We start from the raw sequence: 14,003 nt of genomic DNA on the forward strand, positions 1-14,003 counted from the left end.
TACAGGTGCTGTTGTTACTTAAGCTTAATTACTCTGGATAGCTGCTGTCTCTCGAATGCCAAGGCATCGCTGGAGCTGGGATAAATCACTGGCTGTACTCCTCAGGGATGCATTTATACTGCATCTGTAATCCATCCCTTCATTAACTATACCCATATATCCTGACCCAGCTTCACCCTGGACAGGTTGCCAGTCCGTCACAGGGCTAATACATTTAGACCAACTTCATAGTTGGATTATCTATAGAAATAACAAAAATGTAGGTGAGGTTATAATATGTTTTGCAATATGCCCTATTGTCTCTTGGACAGCTAGGTAAATGGTACAACATTACGTATGATGCAACAGTAAATTTGTCTCTTGGTGAAGATGACCATACTTATTATAATATAACATATATATATACTGTTTCAACTGGAAGATTGGTTTAAGGATTATTTTGATTCAGTATAACAAGAGCTGAATAACCTTGTATCTTCTCAGGTCTCAAAATATTTTCCATGTCACTTTTTCAGTTGTTTGTATTGCTGTTATGTGAGGCAAGTTTTTTTCTGGTACCCCATCTTCTGTTTAATATAATATGAAATTGAGATCCATAATGTAAGCATGATGTAAACTTGTCTTTAGTGCAAGGTCTACCAGTGACACACATACATGACTGTGCTGTTCACTCGCTGGTCTGAGTAGTCAGTTGATCATTTTTGGGGGTCAGCTGTAATAAAGATGCTCAACAATGAATTATTATATTCATCATTCATCAGGCAACAATTGTCTGTAATCATCAAGGTTAAACTTGAGTTCCTGTGTAGTGCTTTGTGCCAATCAATACAGAGTACACTGAAACAGCAAGACTAGGCTGACTCAGGAAGGAGTGCATGTATCCAGCATGTGAGTGAAGCAGGTTTTCTTTGTGTTCGTGGAAATTAGCACAGACTGCACTGGATCTTCAGAGCAGAATGTGGAACTTGGCTTCACTTTGGTCACTGGAGATTTCATATGTGGCGCCCCGCTGAGATACACTCTAATGAAATGAAACGCAGCTGTAACAGAAATTCAAATGCGAGTCTCTGTCGCAGCCTCATCTTTAACAGTTACAGGTGCGAATACACCTCTAACCAAGCAGAAAATGACAGGCTGACATTTTATGAGCCACTGGCAAGATCTCTGTTTTATTGCAAATCACACAGACAAAACATGTGAACATGTCCACGAACTGACACAGAAATAAATCAATAAAAAATCAGCATGCGAATAATCATACAGATTCAGTTACTCGCACATGAGAAATTCAATAGTTAAATATAATCAGTGAGATAGGATCTAACACTCTCATAGCGAATGCGTTCTGGCAGTCGTCATATGAGCAACATACAGTAAAGAGATGTCAGCAAGAGCTCTGGAGGCGTAAGATATCTGCAAGGCTAAATCTGCCTCCAGCCCTGGTTATCACGCGCTGGAAACTCACCTCAGTTTCTTTTCTGACTCCCTCTGTGTGAGAATTCACTGACAGGAGTGGAGGTGTGTGATTTAATGCTTGTAAACAAAATATAATATAATCAGTACGTGTGTGTCTGTGTGAACACTAACACTCTTATACCACTCTACAGGTGATGATCCTTTACTTCCATCCCAGTGTGTTTCGCTGTATCCTCCTGCGGTGGGTTCGCCTCCTGGGTTTCGCCGTCATGTACGGCACCGTCATCCTCAAACTGTACAGGTACTGTAGACTAAAACTAAAAGAGTGGCAATCATCATATGAGTGAGAGATGACATTTCCTGTATGTTTTATCCCCTTCTTATGAATTATTCCTATCTCCAATATAGAGTACTAAAGGGAAGGTTGAACTAAAAATAGAAAAGCACATATAATTTAATGATCTGTTCTGACCACATTTTAGACTCTTCATAACAATGATCTCTGTGAGACTAGTTTATATGTGTCAGACCACAAAGCCATTATTTTTAAGTCTAAACTTCTACCTCCTGGCCCTACAGTGGTTACTTAAGTCTCCTCCCAGGTACTCACTACAGACTCTGCTGACAGTTTTCAAAATACCTTTACCACGGCATCTGTACCATATGTCAACAGAGGAATTACTAACTGACTTAATACATGTAAAGCTGACTCCATAGCACTGGTAGAAATCCAAATAAGGTCTAATCAAACCACAGCATGCCTTTGATAGACAATAATATCAGAGAGATAAAGAGGAAATGCAGGCAAGCAGAGCAGAAGTGGAAACATTTATTTTCACATAAAATCATGAAAGAACTTATGTCAACCAAATTTCAATCAAAATGCAGCAGAGACGCCAGATCTTTCTATTTTTCTAACATTATTACAACAAACTCTTTAAAACCATCAAAGCTGTAATTAACCCCCATTCTAATCAAGTCATTCAAGTCACCCCAACAATCTGTGAGCAATATTTTTCCTTCTTCATCACTAAAATAAACAAAATAAAACTCCAGATTGGTCCTGCCACTGATGACTCTCTTTCCACACTGCAATCCCTCTGCCTCTGCCTTCCTCAATAGCTATCACACAGTGCACTTTAAAGGACACAATGGCCAAATTAAAGCCTACATCGAGTCCTTTAGATGTGATGCCTGCTAGCACACCATAGTATACCCACTTCTTATGAATCAAGTTTTGATCCTATGAATTCTAATAATTTTAGGGCCAGGTTTCAATCAGGTTTCTAAGCTTGTCATAGCACCAAATCTGCTCTTATCAAAGTCACAAATTAGCTTTTAATTACAGCTGATGCTGCTGAGATGCTCAGTTTAATTATCTGTGATTTAAGTGCAGCTTTTGACACTGTGTGTGTGCGTGTGTGTGTGTGTGTGTGTGTGTGTGTGTGTGTGTGTGACTATCCTTTTAGATTGACTGTGTCGGCATCAGGGGCACTGCCCTAAAATGGTTTTTATCATATCTAGCAGGACTTTCTCAGTGCTCATGGGTGATGCCTCCTCCTCTGTGGCCACTCTGACATGTGGTGTTCCCCAAGGGTCCATCCTAGTCCCTTTATTGTTCTTGTTTGTTCTTGTTGTTTATACATGCTGCCATTGGGGCCCATCATAAAAAAGTACAATATTCAGTATCACTGTTATGCAGATGACACACAAATTTACATCCCATTAAAAACCAGTGAAGAACAACATTTTAATTATCCTTTATCCTGTCTATCAGAAATAAAGTGCTGGATGTCCCTAAACGTTCTCCAACTTAATGAAAATAAATCTGGGATAATCCTCTTTCATCCCTCAAGGTGCATCCCTGTTCTACAGGAAAATCTTGGATCCTTGTCATAACCTGAGTGTAATGTTTGACAGTGACAGTGTCGAGAAGCAAATTGCAAATGCTGTTCAAACACGTTTTTATCAACTCAGGAGTATCTCAAAGATCAGGTCCTTTCTCCCTCGACCTGATCTTGAAAAAATGATCCGTGCCTTTATGTCTTTATGATTAGACTACTGCATTTCTTTGTACTCAGAGTTAAGCCATAAAGCCATCTCACGCCTCCAGCTGGTACAGAATGCAGCTGCTCGGCTTTTAACTAACACAAGAAGACAGGATCATATCATCCTTGTTTAAGCCTCTCTTCACTGGTTACCTGTCAGTTTTAGTATTGATTTTAAGATTTTGCTGATCCCCTATAAAGCACTTCACGGTTTGGCTCCCACCTACATTGTTGAATTGCTGCACCGCTATGAGCCAGGGCACAGCCTCAGATCCTTGGGCAGGATTCTGCTGGCTGTTCTGATTCCAGGCTCAGGACCAAAGGCAATCGTGCTTTAGAGCTTTTTGAGCTCCAGAGCCCCTGGAGGGGTGAGTCTTAGACCCTCGGGGGCTGAATCGATGACATCTTTCAAGTCACTTCTTAAAACATATCTTTGTAAAAAAGCCTTTTATTTATTCTAGCACATGTGATTTTCCATCATGTTTTATCTATTTTATTGGTATTGATAGTCTTACCATATATTAGGTATAGGTATTTTATGCTTTGAATTTTGTGTCTTTTGATTGTTTGAATTGTTTAAAACTATCTGCCCCAGTGCGGTTAGTTTTGCAATATGTTTTATCTGCTTTACTGTTGGTTAATTCTACCTCATTTGGGTGTGATTTTGTTTCTCTGACTTTATTTTGCCTTATTGCTTCACGGAATGTTTTTAACCCTTGTTTGACCATATAAGACACTTTGTAACTATGTTTTTGAAAGTGCTGTATGAATAAAGTTTATTATTATTATTAAGTGATAGGCTTTAGTTCAATAAAAATGATCTATTTGGACAATTCTAATGCCACCTTTAGATATTTCTATTCTAATGCTTAACTAATGTTTTTGAGTTCAAATATCTTCTTACTATCTATCTGGGGGCTTTTCCAAGTACATATCGATTTTTTGTGTTTGAATCAGAATATGTTTCTGGCAGCCCTTAAAGACTCAATGCCACCCTTTGGCCACCCCATGAATATTTCTCTAGATCTGCACTTTCTCCTTTCTTCTTCTCTTCTTGTCTTCTCTGTAGAGTCCTCTCTTCCCATCTCCTTGTGTCCTGTCCTTTCCTCTCTTTGTCTCCTTGTGTTCTTGTCTTTTCTCCTGTCTTCCTACAGTATCTCCTCTCCTTGACTGTTTACTTCCATTCCCTTCCCTTCCTATATCCTCTCCTTTCTTTGTGCCCTCTCCTCTCCTTGTCTCCACTCCTCCTGTCTCCATTCCTCTCCTGTCATCTTCTCACCTCTCTTCTTTCTCCTCTCCATCTCCCCTCTCCTCTCCAGATATTAACTTGCCCTATGAGTTAGCCTTTCTCAGTTTCAATAATCCAACTCCCTCTGAGTACACAGGCCCACACACACACACACACACACACACACACACACACACACACACACACACACACACACACACACACACACACACACATGCAGTCTTGCCAATAAGCACATTTGAATTTCACATCAGGCCCGGCCTATCTGTGTCTGCCTGCTGAAGTATCTATTGAGACACACACACACACTCACTTCCTGCTCTTCAGCTCTGAGCAACTGTTGCCGAGATGGGAGAAGGGGGTCAAAGGCCGGCCAGAGTGTTCCCTTGGCAAAATTACCAATTAGATTTTTTTCCGAGCTCGCTGGGTGTGAAGTGTGCCCCGGGGCCAAGCTCTTACAGCCCAGTCCCACTGAATATATCAGAGATAAGATAGATTTGTCACAGTCTGGTCAGGAGGGAGCAGATGAGCATAGTGCAGAGATGATAGTAAACAGAGAATTGACTGTTTGCATGTCTGGAATTTGATATTTATATAATGACATGCTATCTTTGTCTCCATATACTGTAGCTTACCCAGTATCAGATCACTTTCAAAGTATTCTGGTTGATCTGTTGCATTTTTAATTCCTTTTACAGAGGCAGTAATGTCTTGTTTGCGCGCAGTGAAAATAGGTACTGTGCAGCTTATAAATAAACTGCCTCCGCATGCATTCAGTCTGATGTGTTAGTTCAGCTGCCTCCAAGCTGAAAAATAAAAAACTGGCACCCATAAGAAAAGCTCATAAATTTCCCTTTGGACTGTAAAAACCCCAAAAATCTGTACCCTTATATTATATATATTTCTCTCTTCAGCTCAAGAGATATTACAACATGAATTAAACCAATCATGTTTAAGGAACATGAATGAATTGAAATATCAGTGCCTTTTTCTCCTTCTTTCCTCCTTTTAAATCAAGTGGACATGTTAATGCCGGGCGTGAGTTGTCAGTGGCAGGGAGAGAATCTCTTATTCATCTACACTGCTTGTCATGATTTCACCCAGCAGACTCTAGTATTATCCTCTTCCTCCTCTCTGCTCGCTTTCCCAGGGTGTTAAAGGTGTTCCTGTCCCGCACAGCCCAGAGGACACCTTACATGACCAGCTGGCGGGTCTTGAGGCTGCTGGCAGTGATTGTGCTGGTGGTGCTGTGGTTCCTGGTGGCCTGGACCTCCGCTGTGTGCCAGAACCCTGAGCTGAGTCGGGCCCTGATTGCCGCAGGCCTCACCCCAGAGGGGCTGCAGTTCAGCATGTGTCTGCTGGACCGATGGGACTACATGATGGCTGTCGGTAAGTGTGTGTGTTTCTTGTATTTCTGTACTTACATGTACCCGATGTGTAGTGATGTCTTTACAGGACAAGTGAGGAAAATTTTGTCCTACTTAACTGTAAGGAGCTTTTTGGCTTATAGCTTGGGTCCGGGCTGCTTGGTTGAAGCTAAAGATTAAGTTTAGTATGGAAACTTTACTTTTGGAAATAGCTGCAGGCAGGGTCATGTAGAAAAACCTCTATTGACTGTAAATGCTGGAAATCTATTCATTTTCCATTCCCTTTCTTAACTTTTGTTTGACTCAGCATTAAATATTCTATAAATACACATTCCTAAAAACTGCTACAAATGCTGCTATCTTGTGTTCTGGGGGTTAGAGTCTCCTAAAAGAGTATCTTAAAGGTACCTGAGGAGTTTTTGACTACCAGTAGTAGTTTTTTCCACATACATACACAATCCTGACAATGGTTTCATACTAAGACTATTACACTCGGATGGTGGACAACAAACGTAGTAGTAAGGAAGAGGACTGCTAACAATATAATATGTTTTCAGAATCGCCCCTGCAAATGTTTTATGTTTTATGAGGAAGGAAATGCAGTCAACATATTTCTTAGATCTAAACAATTCACACAATGTATTTGTGATTGTAAACACAACTTTAATGTTTTTTACTGGAAAACCCCACAGGGCACTTCTGACACTAAGTTAAAAATAAGTGTTTCATTGCCCTCTCTGGTTGAAGGTTTTAGTTTCTGTTTAAAAGTATGGTCAGAAGTGTGCCTTGTTGAACCTGTAACCACACCCAACGATGATCCCACAGTGTACTTACACACCCTGAAGTACACTTCAGGTCAGCGAAGATGCTCAAAGACTTGTTTTGGTGTGCCACATATTGCCAGGAGTTTTTTAAATACATTTTGAACTGTTTTCTTAAAGCAGACTACATGAAATTACATAGAAATATAGAAAGGAACTATTGGCTGATATATTTGAGAATATGTATTTTGCAGTCTTTTTACTGGGACTAGGGGCATCTCTAAAAACGAGTTTGTAATGAATAACGGCAGCATCCTGGCTCAACTGTGAGTGTTTTAAAGTCCTGAGGCTCCAATGCCAGTCTGGTTAAAGAGTAAACAGCCTTCTAAGATTCAGAAACTGAAACGGACACAGCAAGGCAAAAAGACACCCTCCGACCTCACAGAATTGAGTTTTCCGTAGAGTAGTTGCACCTGACTCATCTAATGTGGACAGTGCAGTCCTCTTTACAGAAGCTGTACTGTACTGACAGCAAATGGATTGTACACAAATAGAGGTCTGAAGTCATTAAACTGCATCTTAAAATTTCCAGTGAGTCCCAAGCCTAATGCATCCATTGTTCAATCATGTCAGACAGAAATAAACAGGTATGGGCTCAGGAATCTCTGCCTTTTGTAAATGTGATAAACTCCCCTTTGACAGGTTTCTTGCTGGAGATGAATAGAGCTACCTCTTTAAGCAAGGCATAAAATGCTCCAAAACATGCCGCATGCTTGCCAGAAGACATTATTGTGCTGTAATAGGTCTGTTTATTAAGTGCCCTGCCTGCGAGACAGCATTTTCAAAAACCTTTGCTCTTAAATGGATGCAGTTATGAATTTTGATGATCTTCACCTTTCCCTAATGGGTTTGCTCACCAACAGTTTAATGAATGATGCTGTGTATTAAGTTAACAATGGGCTGCTCTGATAAACAAGATGGAGTAACCCTATCTTACAGTATCTTGGTCTGCCACCAGCATTAAAGCTGAACACCTCCAGAGGGCAGGAGGTGCCACCAAGAACCTCATTTATTTTTTACAGCCCTTTACCGCAAGCATGTCTCCAAGGGCTTCCAGAGGATAAGCCTGTCTAGTTTTAACTAGACAATAATCTATCACAGAAGAAAATTCTATAATGTATTATGGAACATGATAAAACATATGAATGTTAATCTAGGCACAGTAGCAGATCACTACAATCTATAGACTTTATTATCTCAGCTGAAGGGGAAATGATTTGCTTTACTGTTTTTGACTGTGTATCTGTTATATTGTTGCTACTGCAACTTCACCTTGATTGTCTTTACTCTGTTCTGCTCTCTTGTATATTTCATCCTAGCCTGTGCTATGTTATGCTCACACCTCCTTGAGTTTCCCTTTCTTTTGATTCACATCCATAAATCATAAATTATATGAACCAAATGAGCCAGACCTAAGAAGGAGTTTTAAGAAGGAGTCCTTGTAGCAGCCCTTTAGAAGCTGTACAAGAAGTATTTGGAAGGGTGGCTGCTGCACCTTACTTTTGGTTATTAGTATTTGCTTTGGACCTTCCACTTGACTTTAAAACTCTCCCCCCTAATAATTTCAACTCTACCCCCAATTTCAATTCATTAATGGAACAACAGTTTTTATATGGCCCAAATTGCACGAATAGAATTGACAGAATTATGATAAACATAACAAATAGTGCGATGTGTTTACTGAGCATTTCAGCCGTATTATCATTGTCACTAAATAAGTAAACATGGGCACAGGCAATAATGTTACATTTTTACTAACTAAAAAGATCTTCATCATGTTGTACGTTGTTTTTTTGTTTTGTTTTTTTTTTTACATCATAGTTCTACCAGCCAGTGATTGTTGTCCTCTGCATTTGGTGCATGGCACATATTTTTGGACAGTAACTATTTTGCTGTAACTATTCAGTCTTTCTATTTTTTACAGTAAATCTTGCAAGAATTAAATAAAATATAAATATAGGCCAAGAAAAAATTAAAGACCCCTCTGCTCTCCCAAAAAAGTCAAACATGCAGCAGAAAATAACCATCCCCCTTTTGAGTAATAATTTTTGTGCAGTCCCTGAAATGACCAGAATTTATAACATTGTCAATCTAAAAAGCACAAAGAGTGATAGTATTGGTGAGAAGTTACTATCCCTCAAATATCCCACGAGTACCCAGATGGCTTTGTGTGTGCATTACAGTAGCTTCCTAATGACCGATTCTTGAAGCAGGAGGCAGTGATGGGCACCTCACTGAAGCCAGTCTGACAGCAGGGGAGACTAATCCTGTTTGGAAAGAGGGAAAGGATGGATCCCTGAGAGATGCAAGGTCTGCCCATGATAGACAGACAGAGAGAGAGGGAGACAGAAGTGTCAGGGAAAAAGAAGAGTGAAGCCTGTGAAGTATGAAGCTTGTAGGGATGTGGGCAATGATGCAGAGAGAGTTTTCCAGCAGCTGGGGAGGGGGAGAACTTGAGAAGAAGAGAAGAAGAGGGGGCAGCTGGTAAAGGGGGAGGTAGGAGGTAGGACAGAGGAATGCAGCATCTTCAGAGGAACAAACCCAGGACTTTAAAAAACACGTACACCACAACAATACCTCAGTTTGTGTTTATGACTCCTTGTGTCAGTGTGTACTTGTGTGCGTGTTCAAGACAAGACAGGAAATGAGGGATCCCCGCTGTTTGCTCTGACAGCCAGCGAGAACACACTGGTGTACTGAGGCTACAGTGAAGGACAGGAAGCACCCTGCAGAGCTGCTTTGGAGGATTCTAACAATGCAAGCCACGGCGCATGTCATGCTTGTGAAAATTCAGCTAATTGCTTTTCTGTTTTCACTTGTTTTGTCATAATGCTGACAAGGCAACACATGTCTGTCTAAATGAATAAATCATCCTATTTTGTCTTGAAACGCAGAGCAAAATGACGCTGATGCAAAACCGTATTGATAATGTCAACAATAAGCAATTCATTTGAATCTGCAATTAATCTGCATTAGTTGGAATTGTTCTCTCTTGCAAGCAGCTCTCCATGCATCCCGATTCAGAGGCTAAGTACCATGTAATTAGTGATGATTTATAGACTAGGCTTATTCATGAATATTAATGGTCTGTAATCACTGTAAAGACTTTATGTACTCATATGCCAACACAGTCTTTGGCACAGTTCTTGGTGCTCTGTGCTGTCTGCAAACAAAACAACAAGCTTGTAAAGCTTGTATCAGAGGAAAACATCTGACTTGGTGATCTGACTGGGATTTTTCACCTAGCAGTAAAATAAACACCATCTTTTTGTTCTACACCAGAGAGCAGCTAATACAAGCTTAATTAGATTGCTTCAAGACATAATTTCATACCTCCAAAATGCAGCAACCATAAAGGAATCCTCTTCATCACTTTCTGAATAATTAATATTGATTATAGCAACTGATGTTCTTTAAAATGTAATTACATTGACAATTTGGGCGATAATGATTGGTGCACATATACTGTGCAGTATATTCTGAAATGTATTGATAACCGGGAAGACAGCAAATTTTTTTAATACATCTGTGAATTGCTGCTGGGCTGTGTGTCCTTGGTGAGATTAGATGATAAGAATATGTCAACACACTGTCGAGGAAGCAGCTGCCTCACTTGGGAAGAGCGCAGCAAACACAGGGAATTCTTCTTAGGAACTGCTAAATTTGAAACTATATTATTGCCATCAACACTTCACATGCAAATGAAACAGAGACTAAATCAATGCCCAAAGAAACCCTTTTTGTATTGTGAGGAATACATTTTCCCATAGTTGCTATAGCTACTAAAACCTGTGCTCATCGACCATTTTCTGCTAGTTGGGCCGATGGATTAACCATCCTAAAACCACAAATATTCATATATACATTTCTGTTTGTGTGTGGATTAAACAGAGGAGATACAACGTTTTAATTAGTGGCCTTGCAGAGTGGAGCTGCATATCTTTAAACTTTGGAGAGAGTCATTTTTCCCCCTGCTTCCCGTCATTATGCTATGCTAAGCTAATTGCCTCACAGCTGCAGCTTCGTATTTAACTCAGAGACAAGAGAGTGGCATCAATCTCAGTCTCGAAAAGAATCAAATTAGTGTATTTCCAAAAGTTTCTGGATTGTATAAGCTTGGAGTGTACAAAGCCTTACTTAAAGACACTAAACCTAATTAAGAAAGTAATGAAATTAAACTGATTAAGACTATAAACCAGGTGGAGTCCACTAATCCTCCTTGTGACATTTTTGTTGTTTCTTTTATTTCCCAGCGGAGTTCCTGTTCCTGCTGTGGGGTGTGTACCTCTGCTACGCTGTCCGCACTGTGCCCTCGGCTTTCCACGAGCCACGTTACATGGCTGTGGCCATCTACAACGAGCTCCTCATATCAGCCATCTTCCACATCATCAGGTGGGTAAGGACAATGGGGTGGAACAGGCACTAGTGGGTGTGAACAGTAAGTGAGAGAAAGAGATGTGTGCACTGCAGTGAATGGTCTTTTTGTCTGCTGACAGAGAGAAAAGGTGAAAGGGGAGATATAGCAAAGGGGATATAAAAGAGAAATGAAACAGGACAGTAGAACAATGAAGTATCTTACTTTTCGTGATGAACTGAATGAGTTTGAACAATGGCAGAGGGCTCAGACAACTCTACCCCTTCTCACAGCAGAAGTTGTTGTTTAATCATAATCATAGAGATATTTGCCTGTTAGAGCGTGCATAACAAGTGCTGAACATGTCAGATGAAAGGCAGAGTTCACCCGCCCCCTTCATCAGGGAAATGAACAGTGTCAGCAGAGCGCCTGGGTAAGCCAGTTGAAAAGAGGTGAATAAAAAATGTCTTCCCCAGGCAGAGACACAGCATAGATCTACTGTGCCAGAGCCCAAAATAAACTCTCTGTACCCTGTAACTGTCTGTCTTTTTCTCACCCTTATGTAATATACTCATTTAAATAACTTTTTGAATATTTTATTGTCTTTTTACCTGAGTGACCACCATATGATGACAAACACCTTGAATAAGCTTAATGTCACCCACACCTTTGCGTGATAATAGCTAATTTAATTATTTCTTATTGCCTTTGTAACACTGTCTTTAAAGCTACACTAATCAAAAATGTATATTATCCAATATTAACAATGGATCAAATAAAGACAATTATTTGGTTTTCCTACGTTCAGGCAACCTCTTCATGTTTGTGTCGTGTGAAAATCAGCTTGCCTGATTGAGGTGCATAATGCATCTTTTCATCGATCTTGCAATACATGTACATCTTTCCATTTTGTTTGTAACACAGTTAGGTATGGGGTCTGTTTGGAAAAGAAAAACTTGCGTGTGGGAGGTTTGGAAATGCCCCACTCATAAATTATATTGTAAATGATTGAATCATCTTTTTGAATTGCAAAATCAGACTTGACTCACTTACAAATCTGCGTTCTTGTGTGTCTCTTAGGAGTTTATTTACAGAGAAGCTGGTTTTTATGTGCCTATATCTGAATATGGGTTTTGACTATCTGAGTGGAAAACACAGAGCTTTTTAAGGAACGGTGGAAGTAGAGAGACCCAATTTTTTACAAGACTCCTAAAGCAAAGACTACTTTGTCAGTCCTATTGCAGTGGGAATAAAACTGGTCAGGTGGTTTTTATATTGTGCCTGTAGGAGCCTGGGGCAAAAAATTCCATTTGTCACACTTTCTCAGATAAAACTGTTGGTGATTGAATATTCTTTCATTTAGGCAACGGCCCATTGTGCTCAGCTGGACAAAAAGGAAAAGATCACATCCTTTTAATCTGTTGAGAAATTGAAAAGTCCAATGGATACACCTTCATCAGTGCAGTGAAACAGTTATAAATCAAGCTGTTCTCGCTTGCTGCGGAATAAAACATTAGAGTGTTTTTTTGGTGAGCCGACAGAGTCAGTCTGCTGCTGCGGCCCAGAGATAAGGCTGGACTTGCGCAGGGTGTGATGTGTGGTGTGTGTGTGTGTGTGTGTGTGGTGGGGTAGGGTTGATTGAAACACACACACACACACCACACCACACACACACACACACACACACACACACACACACACACACACTAGGCTTTTAGATATCTAATGTGAAGTATGAATTTGAATTGGGAGTGATGACAAAGGACCAACAACCTCAGAGCCACCTTGGTGGGCCTCTGACAAATGACGAGGAAACAACTCTGTCTCACGCTTTCTTTCACACACACACACACACACACACACACACACACACACACACACACACACACACACACACACACACACACACACACTGAAACATTTGGTGCTTGCACAGAGGAATCTTTTCACAGACTGCACAAAACACACAATACTCAGCTTGATACAGTCTAATAATTGCATTGATTTATCTGTCATGGTGTCTGGCTTTGATTGGTTGTGGAAAATTTGAGCCAGAATGCAGCCACTTGTTAGAGCCCATTTAGGCTTTTGTGTACTTTTCACATTCTCCTGCAATAATTGGAGCGATTATCTGTGCTGAAGCTTGTGAATACAATACAAACTGGGATTTAAAACAGCTACAATATAGTGTGAATGATGACATGAAGTGTTTAAAGGAAGCCACAACCTAACAAAACTGCCGCTGTGAGCTCTGACATAAATTCTGCACATGGCTAGATTGAGTCAGTGGTAACAGAAATAGGACACACTATTCCTTTGTGCAAAATTACTTGATTTGGTGTTTTGCTGATGGTGGAAGAAAACAGTCTCTGCTCTATAAACTTTTTTATATGCAGCAATTTTTTAACTTTTAAAACAATGTGACAAGTTGCTATACAGTATATAAGATATAAGAGCAATGGATAGTTAAAATACAATAAAAATGATTAAAAAGTTGAAATAAGAAACTGATTATTTAAAGAATCTTAAAAATGTGTTTAGGATGGATTACTTTTTCCTCTGCCTGCTAGAGGATCTCAATTTAGCTACCAGGCTGATAACTAAGCAATAGCATGACCAAGCCAAGCTCTAAAATACCAGCAGGAAAAATCTATTTTAAAACCATCACTAAGCCAGTGAAGGGCAGCAATTATATACAAAATCACATCAGTCTACATTCTACTTAAAGTCTGTATTTGGGTGCAAGCA

The 14,003-nt window shown here is 40.0% G+C and overlaps 1 protein-coding gene across 1 annotated transcript in view; it reads left to right on the forward strand.

The window, feature by feature from the left end:
- Positions 1-14,003, forward strand: part of LOC127362743 (probable G-protein coupled receptor 158) — a 60,368-nt gene that overhangs the window by 35,676 nt on the left and 10,689 nt on the right. The window contains exons 7-9 of the mRNA XM_051398841.1: positions 1,608-1,717; positions 5,864-6,102; positions 11,155-11,293. Coding sequence (XP_051254801.1) covers positions 1,608-1,717; positions 5,864-6,102; positions 11,155-11,293 — 488 coding nt within the window. The remainder of the gene's footprint in view (positions 1-1,607; positions 1,718-5,863; positions 6,103-11,154; positions 11,294-14,003) is intronic.

This window comes from Dicentrarchus labrax, unplaced genomic scaffold (genome assembly GCF_905237075.1).
Source record: "Dicentrarchus labrax unplaced genomic scaffold, dlabrax2021, whole genome shotgun sequence".
Lineage (NCBI taxonomy): Eukaryota > Metazoa > Chordata > Actinopteri > Moronidae > Dicentrarchus > Dicentrarchus labrax.